The sequence below is a fragment of the Phalacrocorax aristotelis genome, chromosome Z (assembly GCF_949628215.1).
Source record: "Phalacrocorax aristotelis chromosome Z, bGulAri2.1, whole genome shotgun sequence".
NCBI classification, from domain to species: domain Eukaryota; kingdom Metazoa; phylum Chordata; class Aves; order Suliformes; family Phalacrocoracidae; genus Phalacrocorax; species Phalacrocorax aristotelis.
This window is the reverse complement of record NC_134311.1, coordinates 42,804,999-42,820,599: the sequence shown is the minus strand read 5'-3', so window position 1 is coordinate 42,820,599 and position 15,601 is coordinate 42,804,999. Positions and strand designations below refer to the sequence as shown.

The window sequence follows — 15,601 nt, the reverse complement described above, 5'->3', positions numbered from 1 at the left end:
TTCATCCATGCAGCTTTTTACTTGTTGGTCTTACCAGCTCATTACAAAATTCTGGTCCCAAAATCTTAGGTCAGAACTAGTTTTGAAGTTATCCCGCTGATTGCAGTGTACCAGTTTAATATATATTGCGCGGCACTTCCATCAAACTAAAGCAATGGGACAGACTTGACATCTCAGAAGAATCTTTTACAGATACAGCTAAAGCCTGCAGTCCCACAGATGCAGCATGCTTTTCCACACTTACCAGATCATTCCTTGGTTAAAGATCAGTCCCAGCACATTTCCACTTATATCAAACTCAGAATATGACGGCTGAAAGAAATAATGCAGATGCTTTCATTAGGTTTGCACAAAGGGTTTTAAGATGACTTACAGTAGATTAAAACTGTCACTTCCAACAGCAGCAGCATACTGGCATTGTGTTGTAAGGCCTCTTGTTGCATCTTATCTGTGAATCATGAAATAAATTAATGTGAATCAAGGCCAACAGGCAGACTTTAACACAGCTTGTGGTATTTTACTGAAAATCTTTCTGAGATTTGTTCAGCAGAAGATGCTAATGGAGAATTAAAAATAGTGCTGGGTACTGCGTACACTTTAAAACAAAAATTCATGAATTTTCCATTGGATTGGCTAGTGGAGGTCATCTGTGTCCTCCAAAACAGTACCAGCCATGAGGCTACTGTCATTTAATTCCTGTTTGAACTATAATACTATCTTTCATATTTAACAGTTACACTGTTGAAGAACTCTTTTTAAGCATTGATAGATATTACCTAACATTGTCTTCCCTGTTTAATATCGGTATCTTATTTCTAATCTGAGTGTGTTTGTTTCTAATTTTTACTTCAAGATTCAGCCATGGGGTCTCATTATCACTTTGTCTGCTGAAGAAAACACTGTATCATAATTTTTTTGTTTCCAGTATATACACATAAGGACTGTAAATGAATACTTCTTTAGCCTTATAGTTCTGAACTGTTCATCCGATCCTTTAATTCTGTTTTTATAAATCTTTAATCATTTCCACATCTTTTTACCCTATTTATTAGTCTCTAATTCATGAACACTTCCATCTGCAAAAATTAAATACACTGCATTTGAGTGACAGTTGAAATACACACAGACAAAGTAGTTTGTGTGCATATGCACCAGAACAAAACTCTCTGGAAGAAATTGTGTCTGTAAACTTTTGGCTTACACCTAAATGTCTTATTCAAGCATATTATTCAAATGGGTTTGCACTGTGACAAGATTTTGTTTATTCAGCTTTCTCATAGAAAGGAGTTCTGCTACACCATAGCTGGTGATTTGCATGATTCACCATAGTGGGTGGACAAAAAGATCAGGAATAATGTGTATCTTCCAGGTATTAATTACATGGATGACTGGGAGAGAGAGGAAGGGGCATGAAATACAAAACTAAGAATTCCTTTACGGCTGAACCAAGACAAAGTAATTCTATTAAAATCAGCAATTAAAGTAATAATTTTTAATTGTACTATGTTATATTGTTGGAATATTTGAAGTCTTTATACTCTTTCTGTGTAGTTCTTTATATATGTACAGATACACATGTATATGTCTACAGCAAACTGCTATATATATGTTGCATGTATTTATGAATCTGCTTCCATACAAGGGAAGTTTAAATAGATTAGTAGTATTCAACTTGGAAAGCAGTTGACTAGAGAGCTGCATAGAGGGATAGACTATTCTAAGTGACATGAAGAGATGAACAGGATCATACAGAATCAAATAGTGTGTGACTGTTCTTCATAACATGGGAGCCAGCATTAACAAATAATTTGAAACGTAATTTTTAGACAAATAAAAGGAAGTGTTTTTCCACACAACATGCAAGCTTATTTCTGAATTCTTTGGCAAAGGATATTTTGGTGGTCAAAAATATTCAGGGTATAAAAAAAGTCTAAAAATTAATGGATGATAGGCACATCATGGCCACTAACCACAGAGACACAGGTATAGCTACTTCCTAGGGAAGATTTTAAGCTCAGGTATTTCCAGAAATTCAGTGACCCAGTTTGCACTTCCACTTCTGGATGTTGTTTCAGGCAGCTTACTAGACCTGAGGACCATAATGAACCAGATCATTATAGCCATTATTATGTACTGCCAAAAAAAAATGGGAATAATAAATGGGTTCCAGCACTCCCTATGAAAAGATGTGTTGTTGACACTTCAGGAACAATAATATGTGATGGAAGTAAGCGTCCCCTCATTGGTGGATAAACATGTCACAGCTTCCGTTAACAGTGTTAAAACCCTTGTGTGCGGGCTGTGAGGCTCACTGTCACTGTTCCTCAGCTCTGTTTACGTTCTTTACTTTGTATATAGATGAACGGCTAGAAAGAAGGATGGTATCTGTTCAGCTCTTTAGTCTAGACCCTTAATTAAAGCTTTTGCCTTTACAGGGTCTGTTTTATTGACTGAATTACTGTATTATATTCCATTAACATCCTTAATGGTAACAAAAAAAAAAAAAAAAAAAAAAAAACCAACAAAGAGCAAAAATTAAGTCTGAATTCTTAATGGGTGAATGTATGTGTATTCATTTGACGACTGGCACTTCCAGCTCAAGCCAAGCTGTCCTACTGTTCACTCTGTGGCTCCCAACACCAGGAAAATGCAGGCATACCACAAAAGAGTACATCCAGTACATCCAGTAGCCACACCCAGCTGTTCTGGATACCCAGGGTCATCTCAAATTGCACAAGGCACCTGTGTCTGGGCAGGTCATGCAACAAAAATTCCCTGCAAAAAGGGCAGATGATTCAGAGTAAAAGCAAGACAGAAGAGTCTTCTGGAAGCCCAAATGGAAGCCAAATCATCCTAGGTAAACCATCTGTCATACAGTCTTCCAAATGGCTTTCAGGCTTGCATTCATTCAGGCTCTTTCACTGATCATGGATATCCTGAGAGGAAAAAGGTCCAGGCTATCACTTCAACATCTTTGGAAAATATGATGTCTGAGATATTTTCTGTCAGATGTAGCACAATGATTTATGTGTTCCCCACATCCAGCCATAGCTATTGTGATGTGATGGCTGTGGAACATCTGAAAATGTGAGGAAGCTCCAGATGCAGTTTAAGTGTATGAAAATACAGGGTTCCACAGGCTGTGCTGCCTCTCTGCCTATGCTATACTCAAATTCCTGCATTTACATTCAAATTCTTGCATACTGCAATGGTTATGACTTGTTTGTCCACAACCTGGCCAGCTGGTGGTCCTCATCTCCTACACCAGTCCAGTTTGAGACACACCATAAAATTAACAGGGACAAACCTGAACCTTGCTATAAAGGCCAAAAAATCATAGGAGCCAACCAATAGCAACGAGATTACTATATCGGAAAACTGTTTTTTCTACAGAAAACATAAAAACTTTTTCTTCTCGAAAATTATAATTTCCTGACAGGCTGATTTTAGTAAAACAAGAAATTTGTACATGTATGAAGGCAAAATTTTTATGAAAGTAAGACAAAAGGATGGCAGAAAAGCTAAAATGGCTGCCCATGCATATGTACCCAAGATAGATTTAAATTATTTTGCTCTTTTCCATACCTCTCAGTAAGTACAATGGAGGCTTCAGGAGCTTCACAAACTTTGTCAGTACCCTAACTACTACGTAACAGGTGAAAAATCAGTATCAAACCTTACACTGTAGGTATCTTAGCTGGCTAGGTTAACCTAGCTCAGGTCTGTTGAAAAGCATGAAAGTCTCAACTCCCTAGTGAAGAGCTATACACCTTCTTATGTTATGGGACTTACTAACTTTATTTCAGCTAAATTAATTCTAGCAAAAATATATATAAAAAATAGAGTTCCTAGAGCAAATTCTTTCATATTTTTATCCACAAACACTGTGTGCTAAAGGACCTTATCCAAAATCCTGTAGAAATCACTGAGATTTTGTTCTGTGGAACAGGGAATGAGTCTTCAAATTGGAAATTTGTGAAAAACATATATCCAGTTTTCTTACACAGTCAAATGAAAAAACCCCATACATTTCCTAAAGTTACTAAAGTCTAAAGAATAAGACAAATATTCAGGCATAAGCAAATTCTGAGGAAAACTAACACAGGGATTTTGAAGGTGATGTATCTAGCCAACATTTAACTCTGTAGAACTGAAAGGAAAATGTAATTTACTACAAAAATGTGAAGTGATAATCTGACGAGGGGGTTTAAAATAGCAAATCAGATACTTACAAATCCATACTCCAAGTCCCAGCACCAGCAGTAATTGAAAAACCTAACGAAGACAGCTCTCAAGAAATCACCAATTAGAATTGTGATGTATGTTGTCATCGTGTCAGAGACTGTCAGCCGCACAAATTCCTGTTAGAGTAATATTTTCTTTTAAGTATATATTTAAGCATTTAATAATTACAATAATAACGAAATAGTGGACTGATATCTATTAACAGCAATCTGAGCTGATATCTTAAATTTGCTTTTGATCCAGTTGACTTTGGCAAGACTAAAAATAGTGAAAGACTTCCTTTCTTAAGGAGCATCAACTCCCAGTGGATATGGAGAGGAAAGAAGATAACCCTCATGGAAATCCTCTTTCCTCCACTTTTATTTTAATAAGTCACACTAAACCCTACTGTAACAGGCCTTACCCCAATAGCCCAAAAGGCTATTACTCTCCCTGATCTGAAATAAAGGATAAAATTAATGCAGTGATGAGCACTTAGTGTTCTTAGCTTTTTATTCAGCATCAGTGAAAAGAATAGAGGGGCTGGTTTTCCTGCCTGTCTGCTCCCTGGTGGTGATTTATTCAATCAGGACGTGAGATTGTCAGAGTGATGGAGAAACAGCAGAAGTTATGATTCAGTGTTGAATTCATTCTCATGCACAAAACAACAATGGGGTATGATCAAATAGATGAAAAGGGGGTGTTAGAAAATTATTTGGAAGTGGCATTTTATATTAATAGGTCAATAAGCATAAATGTTCAATTGAATCAGACAAAATGACTGAGCAGATTTACCACTAACTCACTATTCTTCTTTTGCATTGTGTTACTTGGCTAAAGGTAGAGATGCTTTCTCAAAAGCACACTACTCTAAGAGCTATCTTACATGTATTTCCTTATTGAGCTACTCTTCTTTATTTTTTTGTCTTTTCTATAGATCTGCTGTAGTCAGAAACTGATATTGGCTGATCAAAATTCTGATCAGAATTACCACATTTATTAGAGGTTGTGATCAATCCAACTTTTCAAAATTGCTAAATAGGTTTTGCAAGACAAAGATGGAATGAGGAAGACGAAGGTAAAACAAGAGAATACTGAAAGGAAGGGGAAAAGAGAAATGCTTTCAGTGTTGTCAACTACCAGGAGAAAGAATTCCCTGCTAGTCAGGGTCCAAAGAAACACAGATAATTTTTTCCTCAACTTTTTAGCTGAGGTCCCACATCAGCTTTTCCTCTCATTTTCCCACCACCTTTCCCACTTATTAGCAAAAATAAAGAAGGTTTAGACAACATATCTTGTAACAGACTACAATCTATTTTCAAATATGAGCTCAAAGCAGTTACATTACCTGTCCTACCATTGTTTCCCAGCATGGCCCTCTAGGGACATCTGCAGGGTCCACCTGTATTGGAGGAGCAGTCGAATTTTCTGGAATAGTACCATTGTACAGACTGGCTTCCCATATTGTCATGTTATACTTGACTATCTTTTCTTCTTCCAACTAAGTAAAGAAATAAATTGAGGGAAAAAACCACAAGATGAGCTTGCTACCAACTCTCAACCTTTTCTGCTCCAAGACTCCCATTACCATCTCAGGCATGGAAGTGATGTACAGTACAGAAAGAAATTAATGTCTTTCACTGACATGACTGTGACTGGCCGGAAATCCTCATACTTGCCCAGCTACATGTTAAAAATAGTAAAAGGAAGTAAATAACTTGCCTTGAGATTGATTTCATCCATTAGGGCAATAATGAAAGTGTAGAGATTGCCAAGAAAAAGAGCAAAGATCCGTCCCAGCTGCCATCTTAGAGCTATTCGAGGATGGTAGTTTTCCAGAGAACTGATTACATCAAATAAAGTTGGACAGAACATTCCTAAAAGTGACATAACCATGTTCACCTAAGGGCGGGGGGGGGGGAGGAAACAAACCAAAAAAGTTTACAGTGAAACGTTAGAGGCAAGTTCTTTTATTATTATTGAATTGCGTGAAGGGTGTATTTCCATTAGTACTTTTTACTTGGTTTTTGATTTAATGAAAACCAAAATCCACTCTGGGAGTCACAAGATGTTTTCACAAATGAAAAAAGGAATGAAAAGTCAGTTGTAATCTACCGCAGATGGATATATAAGATCTTTTTTTCCATTTTACATTTCACTTAAATCTCTGAAATAATCAAATGTTAGTTATTCTGACTAGAACCTAAACTTTAACCAAAATTCTACTACCAGAGAACACAGCAAAACCTATTTCCAGTACTGTTTTATGCTACATCTCTACCACATCTTCACAGACACATAGATGTTCTATAAAACATTCCTACAAAATGTAGCATTCCTACAAAAATATTGTACTAAATTAAATTTATCTGAGATCTCACCCAAAGTTAATTTTAGATGTCACAGAATCATAGAATCACAGAATAACAGAGTATCTCAAGTTGGAAGGGACCCAAAAGGATCATAAAGTCAAAGTCCTGGCTCCTTGTAGGACTACCTAAAACTAAACCATATGCCTAAGAACATCATCCAGATGCTCTTTGAACTCTGACAGGCTAGGTGTCACGACAGCTTCCCTGGGGAGCCTGTTCCAGTGACCAACCACCCTCTCACTGAATAACCTCTTTTTAATATCCAATATGAACTTCTCCTGATGCAGCTTCATTCCATTTCCTCACATTCTGTCACTGGTCACCAGAGAGAGATCAGCACCTCCCTCTCTCCTGCCCCCCTTGATGTCACCCCTCAGCCTTCTGTTCTCCAAACTATACAAACTGAGTGACTGCAGCTGCTCCTCCTAAAGGCTTGCCCTTGAGGCCTTTCATCTTGCTCACCCTCCTCGGGACATGCTTTACCAGTCTGATGTCCTTCTTATATTGAGGCATCCAAAACTGCACACAGTACTTGAGGTGAGACCACACTAGTGCAGTGCAGAGTGGGACAATCACCCTTCTCAGCCAGCTGGCTGTACTGTGCTTCATGCACCCCAGGACATGGCTGGCCCTTTTGGCTGCCAGGGCACACTGTTGACTCATGCAACTTACTGTCAACCCAAACCCCCAGATCTCTTTCTGTGGGCCTCCTCTCCAGCCTCTCATCTCCTCATTGGCATAATAAAGGATTGCCTCATCCCAGGTGGAGAACCTGGAACTTGCTCTTGTCAAATTTCTTATGGTTGGTGATTGCTCAGCTCTCAAGTCTATCTCAGATCTCATACTCTCACCACATAAGCAAATTCAAATCAACCCTGTTTTGTTCTGCCTAATTTTCTTAGACACCTTTAATAAGATTAATTCATCATCTTAGCAGTATAGAAATGGAACGAGTTACCTGAAAGCAAATTGACAAAAACCAGATAACTAGCTTTTATAGAATGTTTAAAATACAACATAGCTTATAAACTCTAGAGACAAGTGTTTATAACACCTATTGTCTCAGTCACCATTAAAACAAAGACTTGATGCCCATTATGGCCCAAGTTGGCAAAGCTGCAGGAGTCAACTACAGCCAACATGAGCAATCATGAATTCTTAAAATTCAAACTTGTCACAGCTGTATATCCTGTTTATTAACAGAAATGTTCAGTCCTGTTGTGTTACTGCTGAATCTCAAATCAGAATCCTTACAAATTCTGGTGTCTCCTATCCTCCTGCGGTCACAGGTTCCAGGGGCAAATGTGTGCATAAGAGGAGATGTCCTAGGTCATACCAAAGGTTTGCCTAGCCCAACAGATGCCCAGGGATGTGCAAGAATAGGGCAAACATATATGAATAACGAGCCCTAGACTCCAACTATACTCAGTTTGGGTACTTGTTCAGTCAAGTGTGGTTTTTATGTGTTTAGTAATCCCCAGAGGATTTCTCTTTCATGCCTTAGATTAGTCTTCCTTCAGACAGATGCAAATTCTGGCATTCATAGCACTGGCACCCACCATCTAGCATTACCTCCCTTTTGTGTTTTCTGAATCTGGCTTTTACTCAATTCATTTGACATCCCTTAGTTGTCATACTAGAAGACATAGCGAATATGTATTTGAAAGAAAACATATGTCCCTTGGGCAGTTTTAAATATAGTAGCTGCTAACATTAATAAAGTTTCCTTATTGCTGTGTGGGAGAGGCAGGGCAGAAGTCACTGCTTTTCTTTCTCTTGAACATTCAATACTTTCTATATTTTTATTATGTTCTGCCTTTGTTACCTGTTATCTGAAGCAAGCATATTTTTTTCTTTTTTGCTTTCTATCTGTACTTTTCTATGCCTTGACTATTCATGCTCCCCATCTCAAGAGCATTTCTGATTCTGGAGAAAAGACGTTGTTAAGATAAGAGGTGAAATGAGGCACAGAAACCTATAAAGCTAAAAAGTGAGAAATTGTAACAACCAAAAATGAAATGTTTTAGTGAGACAAAATATAGCACACTGAGTTTTCAAAATCCAAGAACTATGACGGATTATATATTCCAAAAGTATAAATATTTATCATATCGTTTCATAATTATATTATCATTATGCTTTTTAATTTCTTGTGAAAGATTTTGCCAAACAAAGAAATCATTCACTGAATTGTCCATCTAATTTTAGCCAATTTAATCTAGTTTGATTTCAGAAAGGAGCTGTTTATATTCTGGACTCCGTGACAACTGGGAGCTCAGGTGCTGGAGTAGATTTTCTTCACTTGTTGTTATAAGTAACAGTTTTACTGCTCTGTGTGACTTAAAAACTGTGGAATGATATGCCAGAAAAGGGGCAGCATGCCAGCATGCACATATGGTAGAGTTATGGTAAAGTTATATGGTAGAGTTGACAGGCAATGTAGTCTTATACTCACTGCCTGCTGCATGAATCTCAAAAGCCCTCTCTGCCCTACTGAGACAGAATTCTCCCTAAGAAAGAAACAACAACCAAGAGGCACCCGCTTATTATTAAAACTTCACTTCAAAGCAAAGCTTTTTATCTCTCTGTGACTTTAACTACTCCAGATACCAAGTCCCTGCATTACACTTTGAAAGCTAGAAAATTCCTGTATACACAACCTTTTCCAGCTTCTATGAATCTGGTAAGAAATTCTGTGACTGCAGTCACATCTCAACACCAGCCCCCTGGCATATTAAACTCTGCCAACACAACATTAAGTATTGAACACTGACTGCTTGTTGGTTAAATAACTTCATTAAAAGTAAGTAGTCTAGCTAAAATAACTAATATCTTCCACTCTCAATGACTGCAGTAGTCATAGATTTGTCTAGCATTTGGGGCAGAAAGCACTAATAAGAACCTATTTTTCTAGTAAATACAGTTTCATTTTTAAAAAACAAATTACAATTAGAAATTGCATTTAATGTTAATAACAGTTGCCTGATGATTTCAAGAATTAAACAGAGCATTCACAACCTGGCTTAATAACTTCAATATAAATGTACTCCATACCCTCTACTAGGAACATTAAAGTAAATAGCAGGATATTTTTGGCAAATGGTCTATGGGGTTGATTCAGCTTGCAAGTCCTGAAATGTTAAAGCTATACTTTTTTGTCCCTGGGAAAAAAAATTAATGTGTAAAACTTATCTCCTCTCTGCACAAATGTTGTTAATTATTCTGATTCAGAGAAATCAGTCTGTCTCCTTGTAAGTTTTCTCTTCTTCTAAGTAACTGTACTTTTAAACAGTACAGGAATATATTTGAGAAAACAGGGTACCTCAGTACCAGAGGTGTTCATCAGAGATCATGATCATACTACCTTCTAGCTCTGCAAACTATCTTCCATCAAATGAGAAAACTTGGTTTTGTTCTGCAATTTTTATCCAATTTCAGAACATTTCACTAAGGGAATCAGTGGTATTATTCTCCATTTTACCTAAATTTCCACAGTCATGGGGAAATTGTCACATGGTACAGAATCATCATTCACTTGTGACCAATCACCAGGCCACAGACATGTATGAGGAGTGATGCAACGGCTGATGAAATCCCTTAACAGTCCCAATCTGCCTGTTTCCACTGATTTCCTGCTCTTCATGTCACACTAGACAATTTTATCTGAACTATGATCTGGCAGAACTATGTACTGCCAATATGGAAAGGGAGTTTAAAAATTTACAACCTTATGACAGAGGAGGATGGTGAGAGAGAAAAAGATCTTGTCCACAAAGTCACCAGTAGCACTTTATTAGACTGTGAGCTTCAGGAGCAGATGATATAAAACACATTTACTCTGGATTGTTCCAAGGACACCATAATTATGCGTAAACATTTTTTAATCCCTTAATATATCCAGTGTGATGAAAATAAATTTCTTATAAAAGGAGTTTAATATTTTTATGAAGAATGTCAATTTTTACATACTGTTGCTTGAATTGTATGTGAAGGCTGCACTTTCATTTGCTCTAAGTAGTACATTAAGTGTTTATGTTTTTTTTTTCCTGATCAAAATCTCAATTAATTTAATAATTATACAAACATAAGACAGCTTGATCTAGAAAATAAAAAAAAAAATTTAAATGGCTGTTACATAGAGGCTAAATATATTTATGGAAGTAAATATTCACATCCAGTCAGGACAATATTTTGTACCTCACAAATATGTTCATTACCTGTCAACAGGAAAAATTCTTTAGGCAAATAATGGCAATGTTGCCTTATCCTCTCTCCTTTAGAGGCACACCTGCTCCAGCTCTTACTTCTGTAATACAGAGTCTCCTTAGCAGTACTTTTTTGTAAAGCAAACAAAAGCAAAACAATGAATGTAAACATGCATATGTTTAACTACTTTCCAGATTGCAGCATAAGCTAATATAACAGCTTTTGGTAGCACAGTTCTTGTTAGTACAAATCTGTTACTACACCTTTCAACTGAGAGGAAGAAGAATTCCTCCTAAACTGTCTTCACCTGCTAGTCTGTTGTCATACTTAGAGCCTGTGTTTTTTTAAGCCAAGCAGTTTTGTACACGACTTTTCTTTCCCACCGGATCAAAATATAATAAATTTTATCAAGTAACTTAACCCAATATCACCAGCCCCATTTCTCTGGATTCCAGAGAACTTGCTGGAGTTTTTTTACATTACTTTCTGCATCAGGTTTTGGTGCTGAAAATTAAGGGTTGACTTTCCTCATTCCATCATCAACCATCCCATCAGCTTTGTGAGGCTAGCATCTTTTTTGCCTTACATTAAATCAGGTATCTACTTTACAGTCCAGCTCAGAAGATAAGCTTTAAGTAAAAAATGGCTAGTTTTACAACATGTGCAGCATGTCTTTGCTAAGAAAGTAAAACCTGCCCTGGTTTTCAAAGCAGATTATGCACCAAAAAAATTGTATACAACTCTTCTTTTGGACCGGGCAGCTGTAAGTGGAAGGCATGAGTTTCATCCTGCTGCTACACTGCAGAGTTGTATCCATGAGGCCACAAATAATTTTGGATATGCCCACACACTTTGCTTGGGCCAGTCTAAGGAGAAAAGCAATAGGAGAGTGGGCTCCTTTAAGAGATCTTGTGAGTTCATAGAGTGGCTGGAAAACAATCTTAAGAGCACAGAGGAGGAAGGGTAAAGGCCTCAAATGAAAACTAAATACAAAGGGACAGTTGAAAGAATCAACCAAGTAATAATCATTTTAATGAAGGAAGAAGCAGAGAAACAAGAACATTAATTTTGTTAGACATTTACCACCCACACTCAGAGTATTTAAATTCTCAGGGATGAAAGGCAACATGCAGAGTAGAGGAACACAGTTTCAAACCACATCTATTTTAGAAATGTGCTAGCACGAACTTCATTTCTTTCCCACCACCCGTAGTTCTCCAGACCTTCCAGGGCAAATTTCTGGGATCTTCTGACAACAAAAAAGATGAGGTAGCCACTCCCAGCAAGTGTGCATAGGGCTAAGAAGTTAGCAAGAACCCTCAGGAATCTAGTCAAATGAATATTTTCCTCTTTTCGGCTCTCCTGTTCCTCCACGATAGCTTCCTGCACTTGTTAGAAAGAAAAGAATATTATGAGTACTTTAATGGTCAAGACCACACATTGCTTCCCCAGTTGTTAGAAGTCAGTTAAATAAATTACAAAGATGTGAATGTACACCTGGGCATCATGTTTTGAGATGAACTTATATTGTCTCATAAAATGTTTTGGACCCCAGCACACGTTGGGGTTCTGGCTCCCCAGAGTTCGATTTCCTTCTATTGAGCCTGTCACCACTGAGTCTTGTTACACCTGCACTCATGTGCCAAAAAGAAACCAGCATGTTCTGTCAGCTTGCGAGGTGCTATGAGGCTGAGTGACCCCGCAGGATAAATGTGTGATTAGCTGCCAGAAAAGGAACTATTACACTTTTAAAATGCTCATTTGTGAGAAAAAAGCAAAAAGTTTTATTCTGAAACTCATCAATTCAGAAGGAATTAAAAGACAGTTTAGGAATCCCAAAAAAGACAAACAGTGCACAGCTTCAGACTGCAAAATAAAGTGTTTGCCCCACATTTACCCTTGACCAGGATTGATAAATATTAAGACTCTGGTGTAACTGTAATTTCCAGCTATCATTTTTGCCAGCAGAAGGAGCTTTTGCTCTGAAATGTCCTTGTGAAAAGGGAGTTTGGTTACAGCTTCTCACTTCGGTATAGTGATCAGGTGCCCAGAGGGGAAGCTGAACTCCAGCAATGTAGTAATTATTCTGCATAGCTCTGCTTTTCTTACAACTTGTGTTTGTTACATGAATGAAAGCAGACTGCAGCAGCTCTTGAGCAAAACTCCCATGCCCTCACCCAAGCCTAGACATCACCCTTTCTCTCTGAGGTTCTTTGCTCATTTGCAAAGATCACAGTAAAGCTTCATGAGTTTATTTCTCAGAATTAAGCCTCTGTCTCAACTGATTTGTATTCTTCTTCAAGTAGCTGTCAGCAACTGACCTTAGTTGATTTCCTTAGGCAGGGAAAGCTCACACAGCTTCCGTGCTTTCAGTCAGTATTTCTGCAATATTTGTTTTCCTGGGACATCTTATTTCTACTGACTTTGAGCACAGTTATCTTTCATGCCTGCAGCTGGAAAGGTGGGCAGGGTGAGGTGGTATATTAGCTATATCACAACTGCAGAAAAGAAGTGTGTTGTGTGTGATTGGATAGTGGAGCTAGAGCTTGGTCCTCCAGTTCCCATGTTGTATATTGTCAATGTGTGTCAACTGTATATTGTCAGTGTGACTGCAAATCTAGCATCTTGTTCATTATCTGGCAACACCTTGCCAGTGTATTCCCTGTATATTATTACACAGAAAATTAAATTTCCCTTTACATGCTGCCCTGGTGTGTTCCAGTGACCCCAGCGTAGAAACACATTATTTAACATTCAACAGATAGAATATATCTCCCTCACTGTTTTCAAAAAGGTGATTCTTGCATCCTGCCCCTGATTCCGCACACAATGATTCTTGAAATCAACATACCCCATAAGCTGAAAAGAGGCCTAAGAACATCTTGTACTGCCTTGCATACTGAGCTGTATTTCGTAATTAATTTGAAAATAAAAACTTTCTGTTATGCAAGGAAAGTAATTTTTTTTCCTTACTGAAAAGCAAGTATACACCAAAAATTCCAAGGCCAATTCTTCTGACATGATGAATAGCCCTTTATAGATGATCCTATTGCTTTATCGTATGATATCTCTTCAGTGACATGAGAGAAGATGATAATGTGAGGTTGGCAAAATGTCACCAGGATTTTTAAAAAAAGTTTTTCCCCATAGAAACTGGAAATCATCAGAGACAAGAAAAAGGAAAATATTATTTTTACACTAGAACCCTTTTTCTAAAACTAGTACTGCAGTCACAGAGGACACAAAAGATGCCATTAATGCTGTTTCTTCCACAATCAAAAGGAAAAAAATAAGATGCTAAGGCACAAAGACCCAGACTCAGAAGGATATAGAGCTGCCAATTCTATTTTAAGTTTCTAGGCCCCAGGTACAGCTAATGCTTGACCCTAGTTCCATCTGATTCACACCAGTGTGAAAGGCAATCAGGTTACTTCTCCTTAATGAGCTCAGTTTTACCTTAAAGCTTGTTGTGATGGAGGCGAACTTATTATCTGCTGTCTCAGGATTGCCAATCAAGTAGTCCCAGCTTGTGAACATTTTCCAGCTGAAATTAAAACTAGTATCATCCCCACCACCTTCTTCATTTGCATTCCTTGCCATTCTACAAAAGCCAGAAAGATACAGGAAGACCATGTTAGAACTAGTTCTGCTATGTGAGCATGACTTTTAAATTGTTCCTAAATCCTAACATTGTTCTGAAAAAAACCAACCAAACAAAACAACTCTATTATTATTGCAGTCAGACACGATATACTAAATCTGGAAAGTTCGGTCTGAAACAAGAAAGAAGGATGGAGATTTTCATATTTAGACAATTTATGAGCTCACAACATACATTTTTATAAGAAAGAATGGCTTTATTTCATTAACACCTCAGAGAAACTCTGGTGTATAAGAAACTCAATAGGAAATAAATATCAAGAATACCTCTCAGATAGAAAGCTTCAGAGCATCCTGAACTGCAATAGATTTTATCAGAGACTTCACAAACAGAAAAAAGAATTCTAAAATAACAAACCAGAACAATACCTGGTTATAGCATGCAAAAGTATCACTAATACAGCTTTCTGTCTTGCCTTTCATCTCCTATGCACCTAAAACCAAGATTTATAACAGCATCCAGAAACATCAAATTATTTCCTGAGTGATTTGACTTAATCTTGACTACTAACTTCTCTATTTCAAATTGTTGTAATTCATGTAATAATAGTGGTGTTGCTTCTGAATACTTCATCACTTAATTCAAATGATTAAGCAGAAGGATGGAGTATATTGGTAGGGTAAAAACCATTTAGCCTTCAGTATTGTATTGATTTCTGAGTCAGGAAAAGGCAACGCCTATTTTAAAGCTCACTAATCAGCAGAGTTATGTTATTAATATCAATACACATTTTTAACAGTCCAGTAAAATACATACTCTCAAATCTAGGAAGAGAATAGTAAGTAAATAATATAGAAAATCCTTCTGAGCTGTCATAAACCAATACTAGGGTAGGTTTTTTTGTTTTACTGCTCATATATAGAAATGACAGAGATCATGAAAAGTTCTTAGCAGGATCTGCCCTGCTGCTGGTTTCTAGAGTAAGATGATTCCTTCTCAAGAGTTCCTAATGAAATAGTGAACGGTCTTGTGGTTGAGATATCATCTGAGACCAGAAATGTTTCCATTTTATGTTATGCACTTGAAGAGCTGCAACGAGGAGTCCTAAATCTAAATATTTCCCTTAAATAGAATAATAGTGCTTATAATGCTCACTACCTCTTTCACGCAGACATTCCCTTTCCCAGGTCTCAGTCAA

General features: G+C 37.4%; 1 protein-coding gene across 1 annotated transcript in view; it reads right to left on the bottom strand.

The window, feature by feature from the left end:
* TMC1 (transmembrane channel like 1) overlaps positions 1–15,601 on the bottom strand; it is a 69,310-nt gene that overhangs the window by 9,507 nt on the left and 44,202 nt on the right. Inside the window, exons 10-15 of the mRNA XM_075079072.1 lie at positions 14,259–14,403; positions 11,991–12,185; positions 5,947–6,126; positions 5,573–5,725; positions 4,233–4,361; positions 245–312 (exon numbers count right to left, since the gene is read on the bottom strand). Of these exons, the coding sequence (XP_074935173.1) occupies positions 245–312; positions 4,233–4,361; positions 5,573–5,725; positions 5,947–6,126; positions 11,991–12,185; positions 14,259–14,403 (870 nt within the window). The remainder of the gene's footprint in view (positions 1–244; positions 313–4,232; positions 4,362–5,572; positions 5,726–5,946; positions 6,127–11,990; positions 12,186–14,258; positions 14,404–15,601) is intronic.